The 15890-nt window shown below is 47.5% G+C and overlaps 1 protein-coding gene across 4 annotated transcripts in view; it reads right to left on the bottom strand.

The window, feature by feature from the left end:
- LOC137094733 (echinoderm microtubule-associated protein-like 2) overlaps positions 1-13831 on the bottom strand; it is a 64841-nt gene extending 51010 nt beyond the window's left edge. Inside the window, exons 1-2 of one of the 4 annotated variants that reach the window (XM_067461090.1) lie at positions 13726-13831; positions 3384-3566 (exon numbers count right to left, since the gene is read on the bottom strand). In XM_067461090.1, the coding sequence (XP_067317191.1) occupies positions 3384-3566; positions 13726-13792 (250 nt within the window). In that variant the 5' untranslated portion in view covers positions 13793-13831. Of the gene's footprint in view, positions 1-3383; positions 3567-7238; positions 7414-13725 lie in introns of those variants that run through there. The other 3 variants (XM_067461091.1, XM_067461093.1, XM_067461092.1) reach the window with 3 other exon arrangements.
- Between the last annotated feature and the right edge of the window lie 2059 nt (positions 13832-15890).

Raw genomic sequence — 15890 nt, 5'->3', positions numbered from 1 at the left:
GTTGCATGCAAGAAAAGTATCTACAAACTGGGTAGATATTTACTGCCTGGCTGAAAGGAGTTGGACTAGATGGCCTTTGGAGGTCCTTTCCAACTTGAATGCAATATAGAATGGCTTAGAGTTTGATGGAGTCTCTTTCTCTGGAGGTTTTGAAGCAAAGGCTGGATGGCCATCTGCCAGGAAGGTTTGGATGGCGTCTTCCTGCGTGATTAAAAAAAGGGGTTGGACTAGATGGTTTTTGGAGGTCCTTTCCGACCTTAATGGAATAAGGAATGCCTGAGAGTCTGATGGAGTCTCCTCCTCTGGAGGTTTTGAAGCAGAAGCTGGATGGCCATCGTTCAGGAGGGATCCAATGGCATCTTCCTGCCTGGCAGAAAGGGGTTGGACTAGATGCCCTTTGGAGATCCCTTCCAACTTGAATGGAATATAGAATGCCATGGAGTCTCTTTCTCTGGAGGTTTCAAAGCAGTACTCGGATGGCCTGGAGGCTGGATAGCCATCTGCCGGGAACGCTTTAATAGTGTCTTACTGCCTAGCAGAAAGGGGTTGGACTAGAAGGCCTTTGGAGGTCCTTTCTAACTCATGGAGTCTGATGGAATCTTCCTCCTTGGAAGCAGAACCTGGATGGCCATCTGTCAGGAGGGCTTTGATGGTCTCTTATGTATGGCAGAAAAAGGTTGGACTAGATGGCCTTTGGAAGGCTTTGACTGTGACTTCCTGCCTGCTAGAAACGGGTTGGGCTAGATGGTTTTTGGAGGTCCTTTCCAACTTGAATAGAGTATGGAATGCCTTAGAGTCTGATGGAGCCTCCTTCCCTGGAGGCTTCCAAGCAGAGGTTGGATGGCCATCTGTCGAGAGGGCTTTAATAGAGTCTTCCTACCTGGCAGAAAGGGGTTGGACTAGGTGGCCTGTGGAGGTCCTTTCCAACTTTAAGAACATAGTGGAGTCTGATGGAGTCTCCTTTCTTGGAGGTTTCGAAGCAGAACCTGGAATGGCCATCTGTCAGGAGGGCTTTGATGGTCTCTTACTGTCTGGCATAAAGGGGTTGGACTAGATGGCCTTTGGAAAGCTTCAATGGTGTCTTCCTGCCTGTTAGAAAGGGGTTGGACTAGATGGTTTTTGGAGGTCCTATCCAACTTGAATGAAATATGGAATGCCTTGGAGTCTGATGGAGCCTCCTTCCCTGGAGGCTTCCAAGCAGAGGCTGGATGGCCATCTGTCGAGAGAGCTTTGATAGTGTCTTACTGCTTGATAGAAAGTGGTTGAACTAGATGGCCTCTGGAGGCCCTTTCCAACTTGAATGCAATATAGAATGCCTGAGTAAGCATGGGCAAACTTCAGCCCTCCAGGTGTTTTGGACTTCAACTCCCACAATTCCTAACAGCCTACCGAAGTTTGCCCATGCCTGCCTTAGAGTCTGATGCCATCTCCTTTTCTGGAGGTTTCAAAGCAGAGGCTGGATGGCCATCTGTCGAGAGGGCTTTGATAGTGTCTTCCTGCCTGGCAGAAAGGGGTTGGACTAGATGGCCTTTGGAGGTCCTTTCCAACTATAAGAACATAGTGGAGTCTGATGGCGTCTCCTTTTCTGGAGGTTTCAAAGCAGAAGCTGGATGGCCATCTGTTGAGAGGACTTTGGTGATGCTGATGAAGGCACGATGAAAATACATGATACACATATTGGAAAATATATATTGGATGTATCCATATTAGAAATAGGAATTAGAAAATAAAATATATATGATGTATGTATGCATGAACTTCACTTCACTTGGGAAAATATTCTCTTCTTAAAAGCGGCAAATTAAGATGCCACAAAGAGGCCAGAAAGAGGCCAGGGTCAAGGAAAGGAATGTACCTGGCAGATATCAGGAAACTCCTCCATTTGGTACCAAGCAGGGCTTATCATAAGATTAATGAACCTGGCTATCAAGAGGCTTCTTCAGAAAAGGACTCATCTCAAGATGGATAGAAGCTCTTGCTATCAGTAGCCTAGCAGACACTCTGGCACTATGGTCCACTAATGTGCTGCTCTTTAGATAAAGATGCTTAATGGGAGATTGGAGGTGTTGAAGTTAAAATATGCTATTGAAGTCAATGTAAAAGTGGAATTTTGTAAATCTCATTGTGATGCTTGTATGATGCATGCATATTATTTTAAAGGGTATATAAACCAAGGCAATTCTTTTGATCAGCACCCTGTTTTCTGGACTACTAGCAGGGTCCATATCCGGTTGCGCCAACCGAGAATTTTGTTGTTCATTCGTTCAGTCGTTTCCAACTCTTCGTGACCTCATGGACCAGCCCACGCCAGAGCTCCCTGTCGGTCGTCACCACCCCCAGCTCCTTCAAGGTCAGTCCAGTCACTTCAAGGATGCCATCCATCCATCTTGCCCTTGGTCGGCCCCTCTTCGTTTTAAAGATACAGAATGGGTGACGCCTGGCTCGAGAGCAGTACATGTGAAAAGGATCTTGGAGTCCTCGTGGACAACAAGTTAAACATGAGCCAACAATGTGATGTGGCGGCAAAAAAAGCCAATGGGATTTTGGCCTTCATCAATAGGAGCCTAGTGTCTAGATCTAAGGAAGTAATGCTACCCCTCTATTCTGCTTTGGTTAGACCACACCTGGAATATTGTGTCCAATTCTGGGCACCACAATTCAAGAGAGATTGACAAGCTGGAATGTGTCCAGAGGAGGGCGACTAAAATGATCAAGGGTCTGGAGAACAAGCCCTATGAGGAGCGGCTTAAGGAACTGGGCATGTTTTGCCTGAAGAAGAGAAGGGTGAGAGGAGATATGATAGCCATGTATAAATATGTGAGAGGAAGCCACAGGGAGGAGGGAGCAAGCTTGTTTTCTGCTTCCTTGGAGACTAGTACGCGGAACAATGGCTTCAAACTACAAGAGAGGAGATTCCATCTGAACATGAGGAAGAACTTCCTGACTGTGAGAGCCGTTCAGCAGTTGAACTCTCTGCCCCGGAGTGTGGTGGAGGCTCCTTCTTTGGAAGCTTTTAAGCAGAGGCTGGATGGCCATTTGTCAGGGGTGATTTGAATGCAATATTCCTGCTTCTTGGCAGGGGGTTGGACTGGATGGCCCATGAGGTCTCTTCCAACTCTTTGATTCTATGATTCCACCAACCGAGAATAAACCGTGCTTTTACAGACCTCAGGAACTCTCTTTCGTCTCTTTTCCTCAAACCTTCTCCCTGCCATTTCAATGCCTCCTGCCTTGCAGAAAGAAGTTGGACTAGATGGCCTTTGTGGGTCTCTTCCAACTCTATGAGTCTATGGAAATGGTCTCTCGCTTGGCGATGGGACCTATGAAAGCTACCGACACGGGACTATACTTGGCACCCTTAAAACATCCTCAAATCCGGGTACCTTTGTTGGGTCCCTTCTTTTGCAAGCTGAGCCCGTTCTCCTCGCAGGTGCTGAGGCGGCGGAGGACGTCGGCCAAGGCGGCCTTCAAGACCTGGATCTCATCCTCTTGCAGTTGCAGGCGCTGCTCCAGGTAGGAGATGCGGTCGTCCACCTCCATCCCGCTGACGCCAGACAAGTTGTCATCTGGGGGAGAAAGGATGGAAAATCGTTTATTTGCATGCAGAACAGGGTATTAGTTGCATTGTTGCATCTGCTAGGCATGGGCCGGTCCAAAAAGAAGACCCCTCCCCAAGCCCAGAAGGGCCGCCGAGGAATTCAATGTGCTGCCAGCTCTATTTCAGAGGAAGGAACTGGCAAAAACACCTCCTAAATATATCGCTTGCCAAAGGAAACCATCGGAAAGGCAGGGAGTCATTGGAAGCTGACTTGAAAACACATTCTAATCAGGGATAGAAAGGCAGACATCTTTTCCTCCCTTGCCAGGAGTTTGGTTCTGGCGTCGGTTTTCACCCTTCGAATCATAAGCTCACAGAGTTGGAAGAGGCCCCCAAGGGCCATCCAGTCCAACCTCTTGCCATGCAGGTACACACCATCAAAGCCCTCCCGAAAGATGTCCATCCAACCTTTGCCAAGGTTTTGCTTCTGGCGTCTCTTTTGCCATGATAACCCTAGTTGGAAGAGACCCCAAAGGCCATCCATTCAAAACCTCCTGCTCTGCAGGGACACACAATCAAAGCACTCCCGACAGATGGCCATCCAACTCTTGCCAAAGGGGTTAGTTCTGGCATTTTCATCTCCCAAAATGACTCTGAGCATTGCCAGCTTCTCCCCATAGAATCCTAGTTGGGAGAGACTCCAAAGGTGATCCATTCCAAACCAATGCAGGAAGACACAATCAGAGCCCTCTGAACAGAGACCCAACCAACTCTCACAAAGGTTTTGGTTCCTTTGAAAATGGTCCCAAAATGAATCCAAATGTTGCCAGCTTCTCCCCATAGAATCCTAGAGTTGGAAGAGACTCCAAAGGTGATCCATTCCAAATCAATGCAGGAAGACACAATCAGAGCCTTCTGAACAGAGACCCAACCAACCCTCACTAAGGTTTTGGTTCTTTTGAAAATGGTCCCAAAATGAATCTAAGTGTTGCCAGCTTCTCCCCATAGAATCCTAGAGTTGGGAGAGACTCCAAAGGTGATCCATTCCAAACCAATCAATGCAGGAAGACACAATCAGAGCTCTCTGAACAGAGACCCAACCAACCCTCACTAAGGTTTTGGTTCTTTTGAAAATGGTCCCAAAATGAATCTAAGTGTTGCCAGCTTCTCCCCATTGAGTCCTAGAGTTGGAAAGGAACCCCAAAGGCAATCAATTCCATACTAATGCAGGAAGACATAGTCAAAGCCCTCCCAACAGAGGCCCATCCCACCCTCACAAAGGTTTTGGTTCTGATATCTCTTCCATCTGTGCCCAGGGGTAACAACAACAACAACAACAACAACAATGGCATGGTTCTGGCATATCCTTTGAAATATCCCTGAAACGGTTGCAGATATTGCCACATTCAAAGCCCTCCTGACAGAGGTCCATCCAACAACAACAATAATGGCATGGTTCTGGAAGCTCCTTTGAAACAGTCCTGAAATGTTTGTAAACAATGCCAGCTTCTCCCCATTGAATCATAGTGTTAGAAGAGGACTTAACGGTGAACCATTCCAAACCAGTGCAGGAAGACACAGTCAAAAGTCTCCCAACAGAGGCTCATCCAACCCACACCAAGGTTTTGGTTTTGATATTTCTTTCATCTGTGCCAAGGGTTAACAACAACAACAATGGCATGGTTCTGGCATTTCCTTTGAAAGAGCCCTGAAACGGTTGTAAACATTGCCATCTTCTCCCCATCGAATCATAGAAGAGTCTCCAAAGACCATCCAGTCCAGCCTCCTACCATGTAGGAAGACACAGCCAAAGCCCTCCCAACAGAGGCCCATCTAACCATTTCCCAGGGATTTGGTTCTGATATCTCATCAATCTGTCTCAGGGACTGATGATGGTGATGACGATGATGATGATGACATAGTTATGGCATCTCCTTTCAAATAACCCCAAATGCCATCTAGTCCACCCTCCTGCCACGCAGGGAGACACAGCCAAAGCCCTCCCAACAGAGGCCCATCTAACCATTTCCCAGGGATTTGGTTCTGATATCTCTTTCATCTGTCTCAGGGACGAATAATAATAATGATGATGATGATGATGATGATGATGATGATGATGATGACATAGTTCTGGCATCTCCTTTGAAATAACCCCCAAAGGCCATCCAGTCCACCCTCCTGCCATGCAGGGAGACACAGCCAAAGCCCTCCCAACAGAGGCCCATCTAACCATTTCCCAGGGATTTGGTTCTGATATCTCTTTCATCTGTCTCAGGGACGAATAATAATAATGATGATGATGATGATGATGATGATGATGATGATGATGACATAGTTCTGGCATCTCCTTTGAAATAACCCCCAAAGGCCATCCAGTCCACCCTCCTGCCATGCAGGGAGACACAGCCAAAGCCCTCCCAACAGAGGCCCATCTAACCATTTCCCAGGGTTTGGTTCTGGTATCGCTTTCATCTGTCTCAGGGATGAATAATAATAATAATAATAATAATAATAATAATAATAATAATGACATGGTTCTGGCATCTCCTTTGAAATAACCCCCAAAGGGCATCCAGTACACCCTCCTGCCATGCAGGGAGACACAGCCAAAGCCTTCCCAACAGAGGCCCATCTAACCATTTCCCAGGGATTTGGTTCTGGTATCTCTTTCATCTGTCTCAGGGACTGATGATGATGATGATGATGATAATAATGACATGGTTCTAGAATCTCCTTTGAAATAACCCCCAAAGGCCATCCGGCCCACCCTCCAGGCATGCAGGAAGACACTGCCAAAGCCCTCCCGACAGAGGCCCATCTAACCAAGGGTTTGGTTCCGGTATCTTTCATCTCTCTCAGGGACTAATAATAATAATAATAATAATAATAATAATAATAATGACATGATTCTGGCATCTCCTTTGAAATAATTCCCAAAGTCCATCCAGTCCACTCTCCTGCCATGCAGGAAGACACAGCCAAAACCTTCCCGACAGAGGCCCATCTAACCAAGGGTTTGGTTCCGGTATCTTTCATCTCTCTCAGGAACTAATAATAATAATAATAATAATAATAATAATAATAATAATGACATGGTTCTGGCATCTCCATTGAAATAACTCCCAAAGGCCATCTAGTCCACCCTCCTGCCAAGCAGGAAAACACAGCCAAAGCCCTCCCAACAGAGGCCCATCTAACCATTTCCCAGGGATTTGGTTCAGGTATCCCTTTCATCTCTCTCAGGGCCTAAAAATGATGATGATGATGATGATGATGATGATGATGATGGTGATGATGGTGATGATGATGATGATGATGATGATGATGATGATGATGATGATGGTGATGATAATGGTGATGATGATGATGGTGACATGGTTCTGGCATCTCCTTTGAAATAACCCCCAAAGGCCATCCAGTCCACCCTCCTGTGATGCAGGAAGACACAGCCAAAGCCCTCCCGACAGAGGCCCATCTAACCATTTTCCATGGTTTGGTTCTGGTATCTCTTCCATCTGTGCCAAGCGCTTGTTTCTGGCATGTCTTGCAAAATGGCCCTAAAATGGTTCTGTGCACATCTCCAGCTTTGCATCATCTCCATCCTCACCCACACCTTGGCATGCGCTTCTACATGCGCCTGCAGGTATGCCCTTAGATGCCCAGCTTCCTTCGGCGTGCAAAGCAAAACAAACCCACACACCTGTCATGCTGGCCTCTGCCCTGGGCCAGGTGCCCTCCACGGCGCTTGCCCGCCCTTGTGCCAAGGAAGCACGGCTTCTGCTCCTTGCCCTGCCCTGGTGATGCCGATGTTGATGCCGATGGTTCTTCTGGAGGATGCTCTGGGATGCAGCCACCGTATGTATTCCTTCTTCCCCTCCTTCGCCTTCCTCTCAGCCTCCTCCCTTTTTGCAGCATCCCTGAGCCTCTGGTCCAATCACAGGCAGCGGGCGCTGCATCCAGGCAGAGTACCAGCTTGGAGAGAGGGAGAGTGGGCGAGGGAGAGGGCGGAGGGGTGGGCTCGGACACCCACAGGCCGCTCCTCTGGATGACGAGGGCCAAAGCATTGACCTTGGCCACCGAGGAAGGCCTGGGAGGTCCATACGAGGATGGGCGGGCGGGCATCCAAGGACCAGCATCACACAGAGAAGGGTCTCAAAACACCTTGAAGGTGTTGCATTTTACATCCTCTTGGATGCTAAGCAGGGTCAGCCCTGGTGAGGACTTGGGTGGGAGTCCACCAAGGAACACCAGGCAAATATAATAAGATGGGCAACCTGGTATCCAAAGACAGCATTATGGACTGGCATCACACAGAGAAGGGTCTCAAAACACCTTGAAAGTGTTGCATTTCACATCATCTTGGATGCTAAGCAGGGTCAGACCTGGTGAGGACTTGGGTGGGAGTCCGCCAAGGAACACCAGGCAAATGCAATAAGATGGGCAACCTGGTACCCAAAGACATCATTATGGAGAGAAGGAGGATCCACACACCATATATTATCTTGGATGCTAAGCAGGGTCAGCCCTGGTGAGGACTTGGGTGGGAGTCCGCCAAGGAACACCTTGGTCACTGAGGAAGGCCTGGGAGGTCCATATGAGGATGGGCGGGCAGGTATCCAAGGACTGGCATCATACAGAGAAGGGTCTCAAAACACCTTGAAGGTGTTGCATTTTACATCCTCTTGGATGCTAAGCAGGGTCAGCCCTGGTGAGGACTTGGGTGGGAGTCCACCAAGGAACACCAGACAAATATAATAAGAAGGGAAACCTGGTATCAAAAGACAGCATTATGGACTGGCATCACACAGAGAAGGGTCTCAAAACACCTTGAAGGTGTTGTATTTTACATCCTCTTGGATGCTAAGCAGGGTCAGCCCTGGTGAGGACTTGGATGGGAGACCGCCAAGGAACACCAGGCAAATATAATAAGATGGGCAACCTGGTATCCAAAGACAGCATTATGGACTGGCATCACACAGAGAAGGGTCCCAAAACACCTTGAAAGTGTTGCATTTCACATCATCTTGGATGCTAAGCAGGGTCAGACCTGGTGAGGACTTGGGTGGGAGTCCGCCAAGGAACACCAGGCAAATACAATAAGATGGGCAACCTGGTACCCAAAGACATCATTATGGAGAGAAGGAGGATCCACACACCATATATTATCTTGGATGCTAAGCAGGGTCAGCCCTGGTGAGGACTTGGGTGGGAGTCCGCCAAGGAACACCTTGGTCACTGAGGAAGGCCTGGGAGGTCCATATGAGGATGGGCGGGCAGGTATCCAAGGACTGGCATCACACAGAGAAGGGTCTCAAAACACCTTGAAGGTGTTGCATTTCACATCCTCTTGGATACTAAGCAGGGTGAGCCCTGGTGAGGACTTGGGTGGGAGTCCGCCAAGGAACACCAGGCAAATACAATAAGATGGTCAGCCTGGTATCCAAAGACAGCGTTATGGTGAGAAGGAGGATCCACACACCCTATATTATCTTGGATGCTAAGCAGGGCCAGCCCTGGTGAGGACTTGGGTGGGAGTCCACCAAGGAACACCAGGCAAATATAATAAGAAGGGAAACCTGGTATCCAAAGACAGCATTATGGACTGGCATCTCACAGAGAAGGGTCTCCAAACACCTTGAAGGTGTTGTATTTTACATCATCTTGGATGCTAAGCAGGGTCAGACCTGGTGAGGACTTGGGTGGGAGTCCGCCAAGGAACACCAGGCAAATACAATAAGATGGGCAACCTGGTACCCAAAGACATCATTATGGAGAGAAAGAGGATCCACACACCATATATTATCTTGGATGCTAAGCAGGGTCAGCCCTGGTGAGGACTTGGGTGGGAGTCCGCCAAGGAACACCTTGGACACTGAGGAAGGCCTGGGAGGTCCATATGAGGATGGGCGGGCAGGTATCCAAGGACTGGCATCACACAGAGAAGGGTCTCAAAACACCTTGGAGGTGTTGCATTTCACATCCTCTTGGATACTAAGCAGGGTGAGCCCTGGTGAGGACTTGGGTGGGAGTCCGCCAAGGAACACCTTGGTCACTGAGGAAGGCCTGGGAGGTCCATATGAGGATGGGCGGGCAGGTATCCAAGGACCGGCATCACACAGAGAAGGGTCTCAAAACACCTTGGAGGTGTTGCATTTTATATCCTCTTGGATGCTAAACAGGGTCAGCCCTGGTGAGGACTTGGGTGGGAGTCCGCCAAGGAACACCAGGCAAATACAATAAGATGGTCAGCCTGGTATCCAAAGACAGCATTATGGGGAGAAGGAGGATCCACACACCCTATATTATCTTGGGTGCTAAGCAGGGCCAGCCCTGGTGAGAACTTGGGTGGGAGTCTGCCAAGGAACACCAGGCAAATACAATAAGATGGGCAACCTGGTATCCAAAGACAGCATTATGGACTGGCATCACACAGAGAAGGGTCCCAAAACACCTTGAAAGTGTTGCATTTCACATCATCTTGGATGCTAAGCAGGGTCAGACCTGATGAGGACTTGGGTGGGAGTCCGCCAAGGAACACCAGGCAAATACAATAAGATGGGCAACCTGGTACCCAAAGACATCATTATGGAGAGAAGGAGGATCCACACACCATATATTATCTTGGATGCTAAGCAGGGCCAGCCCTGGAGAGGACTTGGGTGGGAGTCCGCCAAGGAACACCTTGGTCACTGAGGAAGGCCTGGGAGGTCCATATGAGGATGGGCGGGCAGGTATCCAAGGACTGGCATCATACAGAGAAGGGTCTCAAAACACCTTGAAGGTGTTGCATTTTACATCCTCTTGGATGCTAAGCAGGGTCAGCCCTGGTGAGGACTTGGGTGGGAGTCCACCAAGGAACACCAGACAAATATAATAAGAAGGGAAACCTGGTATCCAAAGACAGCATTATGGACTGGCATCACACAGAGAAGGGTCTCAAAACACCTTGAAGGTGTTGTATTTTACATCCTCTTGGATGCTAAGCAGGGTCAGCCCTGGTGAGGACTTGGATGGGAGACCGCCAAGGAACACCAGGCAAATATAATAAGATGGGCAACCTGGTATCCAAAGACAGCATTATGGACTGGCATCACACAGAGAAGGGTCCCAAAACACCTTGAAAGTGTTGCATTTCACATCATCTTGGATGCTAAGCAGGGTCAGACCTGGTGAGGACTTGGGTGGGAGTCCGCCAAGGAACACCAGGCAAATACAATAAGATGGGCAACCTGGTACCCAAAGACATCATTATGGAGAGAAGGAGGATCCACACACCATATATTATCTTGGATGCTAAGCAGGGTCAGCCCTGGTGAGGACTTGGGTGGGAGTCCGCCAAGGAACACCTTGGTCACTGAGGAAGGCCTGGGAGGTCCATATGAGGATGGGCGGGCAGGTATCCAAGGACTGGCATCACACAGAGAAGGGTCTCAAAACACCTTGAAGGTGTTGCATTTCACATCCTCTTGGATACTAAGCAGGGTGAGCCCTGGTGAGGACTTGGGTGGGAGTCCGCCAAGGAACACCTTGGACACTGAGGAAGGAACACCAGGCAAATACAATAAGATGGGCAACCTGGTACCCAAAGACATCATTATGGAGAGAAGGAGGATCCACACACCATATATTATCTCGGATGCTAAGCAGGGCCAGCCCTGGTGAGGACTTGGGTGGGAGACCGCCAAGGAACACCTTGGCCACTGAGGAAGGCCTGGGAGGTCCATACGAGGATGGGCGGGCGGGCATCCAAGGACTGGCATCACACGGAAAAGGGTCTCAAAACACCTTGAAGGTGTTGCATTTTACATCCTCTTGGATGCTAAGCAGGGTCAGCCCTGGTTAGGAGTTGGATGGGAGTCTGCCAAGGAACACCAGGCAAGTATAATAGGTTGGGCAGCCTGGTTTCCAAAGACAGCATCATGTATGCAGACCCTATATTAAGTGTATACCATCTTTGATGCTAAGCAGGGTCAGCCCTGGTTAAGTCTTGAGTGGGAGTCCACCAAGGAACACCAGGCAAATATAATAAGATGGTATCCAAAGATAGCATCACCCGCATCACCTATATTTTGCCTATATTATCGTGGACGCTAAGCAGGGCTACTCCTGGTTAGGACTTGGATGGGAGTCCACTAGACAGGTATAATAGGTTGGGAAGCCTTGAATCACTGAGAAAAGGGTCTTAACTCCCTGAAAGTATATTATCTTGGATGATAAGCAGGGTCAGCCCTGGTTAGGACTTGGATGGGAGTCCACCAAGGAATACCAGGAAAATATAATAGGTTGGCCAGTCTGATATCCAATGACTTCATCATGGAGAAAATGGTCTAAATACTCTGAAGATGCTAGATTCTGTATCATCTCAGATGCTAAGCTGGGTTAGCCCTGATTAGGACTTGGATGGAGTTCGCAAAAGAACACCAGGCAAATGTGATAGGACAGACAGCCTGGTATCCAAGGAAAGAAAGCCTGGTATCCAAAGATAGCATCATGGTGAGAAGAGTCTATACACCCTTAAAGATGTGTAGACCCTATATTGTGTGGATGCTCAGCAGGGTCTGCCCTGGTTAGGACTTGGGTGGGAGTCCGCCAAGGAACATCAGTCAAGTATAATAGGGCAGGCAGTCTAGTATCCAATAACTGCATCACTGAGAAAAGGTGCTAGATTCTATATCATCTTGGATGCTAAGCAGGGCCAGCCCTGGTTAGAGCTTGGATGGGAGTCCACCAAGGACCACCAGGCAAGTATAATAGGTCAGGCAGCCTGGTATCCAAGGAGAGACAGGCCTAAATACTCTACAGATCCTGTCTGATCTTGGATGCTAATGCAGATGGAGTTTTTGCCCAGATTTTTCCATCACAAATGTATATATGTGTGTGTGTGTGTGTGTGTGCGTATAATATGTGTATGTGTGTGTATGTGTTTATACGTATATGCATGTTGTGTGTGTATATGTGTGTATATATATATGTATGTGTATAAATGTGTGTATGTATTTGAGATGCAATTGTTATGTGTGTGTATATGTGTGTGTATATATATATTATTAAATAATAATAATGTGTATGTGTATAATATATATGTGTGTTTGTTTATATATATGTGTGTATATATATAATATGTTTATGTATGTGTGTATGTGTTTATATATGCATTTTGTGTGTTTGCATATGTGTGTATATATATGTATGTGTATGTATAAATGTATGTATTTGAGATGCAATTGTTTTGTGTGTGTATATGTGTGTGTATATATATGTGTATAATATATGTGTGTGTTTATATATATGTGTGTGTGTGTGTATAATACATGTATGTATGTGTGTATGTGTTTATGTATGCATGTTGTATGTGTGTATATGTGTGTATATATATGTATGTGTATAAATGTGTGTATGTATTTGAGATGCAATCAACATATGTGTGGGTATGTATGTGTGTGTTTATATATATGTGTGTGTGTGTATATAATATGGGTATGTGTGTATATGTATGTATATATGTTTGTGCATGCGCATGTGTTTATATATGTGTGTGTATGTATGTGTGTGTATATATAATATGTGTATGTATGTGTGTGTGTTCATATATGTGTATTGTGTGTGTATATATATGTATGTGTATAAAGGTGTGTATGTATTTGGGATGCAATCTATATATGTGTATGTATATATATGTGTGTGTATGTATGTATATATGTGTTTTTATATATGTGAGTGTGTATGTATTTGTGTATATATATATATATATATATATATATATATATATATAATATGTAGGGGTGTGTGTGTGTGTGTGTGTGTGTATGCACACATACACACACATACATATATGATCCTGTGCTCTTCTTTTCCATTTCTGGCCAAATAGCTTAAATCTGGATAATATTTTGACCTTGGTATTTTAGCAATTAAATTTTGCAGCAGTGTCATTGGGGTTGCTAGTCCTTGCGAGTATATGTATGTATGTATGTGTGTGTGTGTGTGTGTGTGTGTGTATATGTATATATATATATATATATGAATGATATATATATATATATATATATATATATATATATATATATTGCCATGGATGAGATGCTGGTGTGAGGATGAAGGATGGGGCGTGGATGTTCTCCCCCAGGCAAGGCAGCCCCCTTGGGGTCCAGCGGATGAAGCCCCGAATGCCCCCCACTCCCACTCACCATTGCAAAACTGGAGGAGCAAGGAGGTGTCGTAGAGGATGCTGCAGTTGGGCATCCTTCCGGCCATGCCCCGAGCCCCTCGTCCCCCATCCACCTGTAGCCACTGCTGCCGGCTTCACGCCCACCTCCTCCCTCTCTCCCCTCCCTCCTTCCCCCCCTCCCTCCCTCCGCTCCTCACACCTTGGCTCTCCATCCCCTTCTGCCCATTCCTTCCTCCCGTTGCCATGGCAACCCACCTCTTTCCTGCATCCTTTCCGAGGAGGACCCCAGCGACAACTCTGCCTTGGGCCCCTTCTTCATCTTCCTTCGGTCTCTTATGAAGCCAAGTGAAGGACCCCACTAAAGTCTAAGCGCACCCCACCTTTTTGAGGAGGAGACCCACCCACTGCTTTTTCCCCTCAGCCCCACCTACCCAGCTCTGGCTTCCAACCCTTAAAAGCATCATATTTAGAGTTGCATCCCTTCGTTGGGCTCCCCAAGGTTCCCTTTCTGCATGGAAAGGCTTTCCATTCTGACCTCCAGGCAGGAACACACCATCGAACCACTCCCGACAGATGGCCATCCAGCCTCTGCTTCAAAAGCCTCCCCTAAAGGTCATCCAGTCCACTCCGTCATGTTCTCTATAGGTCATTAAAGTTGGAAGGAACACCCAATGGTCATCCACTCCAACTTCCTTCTGTTAGGCAGGAAGACACAATCCAAACCCTCTCAATAGATGGCCATTCAGCCTGTGCTTCAAAAGCCTCCAGAGGCAGGTCCTCTAAAAGTCATCCAGTCCACCCTGCCATGTTCTCTATAGGTCACTAAAGTTGGAAGGAACACCCAATGGTCATCCAGTCCAACTCCCTTCTGCTAGGCAGGAAGACACAATTCAAACCCTCTCAGCAGATGGCCATCCAGACTCTGCTTCAAAAGCCTCTAGAGGCAGGTCCTCTAAAAGTCATCCAGTCCATCCTGCCATGTTCTCTATAGGTCACTAAAGTTGGAAGGAACACCCAATGGTCATCCACTTCAATTTCCTTCTGTTAGGCAGGAAGACACAATCCAAACCCTCTCAACAGATGGCCATCCAGCCTCGGCTTCAAAAGCCTCCAGAGGTGAGTTCTCTAAAGGTCATCCAGTCCACCCTGTCTTGATCTCTATAGGCCACTAGTGTTGGAAGGAACACCCATTGGTCACTTTCCTTCTGCTAGGCAGGAAGACACAATCCAAGGCCTCCCAACAGATGGCCATCCTGCCTCGGCTTCCAAAACTTCCAGAGGTGAGTTCCCTAAAGGTCATCCAGTCCACTCTGTCATGTTCTCTATAGGTCATTAAAGTTGGAAGGAACACCCAATGGTCATCCACTCCAACTTCCTTCTGTTAGGCAGGAAGACACAATCCAAACCCTCTCAGCAGATGGCCATCCGGACTCTGCTTCAAAAGCCTCCAGAAGTAGGTCTCCTAAAGGTCATCAGTCCACGCCGTCATGTTTTCTATAGGTCACTAAAGTTGGAAGGAACAACCAGAGGCCATCCAGTCCAAATTGCTTCTGCTAGGCAGGAAGACACAATTCAAACCCTCTCAGCAGATGGCCATCCAGCCTCTGCTTCAAAAGTCTCCAGAGGCGGGTCCTCTGAAGTTCATCCAGTCCACTCCATCATGTTTTCTATAGGTCACTAGTGTTGGAAGGAACACCCAGTGGTCAGTTTCCTTCTGCTAGGTGGGAAGACACAATCCAAGGCCTCCCAACAGATGGCCATCCTGCCTCGGCTTCCAAAACTTTTGAAGCAGAGGTGAGTTCCCTAAAGGTCATCCAGTCCACTCCGTCATGTTCTCTGTAGGCCACTAGAGTTGGAAAAAAAACACCCAATAGTCAACTTCCTTCTGCTGGGTGGGAAGACACAATCCACACCCTCTCAACAGATGGCCACCCAGCCTCTGCTTCAAAAGCCTCCCTAAAGGTCATCCAGTCCACCCTGCCATGTTCTCTGTAGGCCACTAGAGTTGGAAAAAACACCCAATGGTCAACTCCCTTCTGCTAGGTGGGAAGACATAATCCGAGCCCTTTCAAGAGATGACCATCCAGCTTCTGCCAGAGTGGGTTCCCTAAAGATCATCTAGTCCACCCTGCCATGTTCTCTATATGCCACTAGAGTTGGAAGGAATGCCATTCAATCCAAACC

This window comes from Anolis sagrei, chromosome X, assembly GCF_037176765.1.
Source record: "Anolis sagrei isolate rAnoSag1 chromosome X, rAnoSag1.mat, whole genome shotgun sequence".
Classification (NCBI taxonomy): Eukaryota; Metazoa; Chordata; class Lepidosauria; order Squamata; family Dactyloidae; genus Anolis; species Anolis sagrei.
The sequence above is the reverse complement of the archived record's forward strand: the minus strand, read 5'-3'. Positions and strand labels throughout refer to the sequence as shown.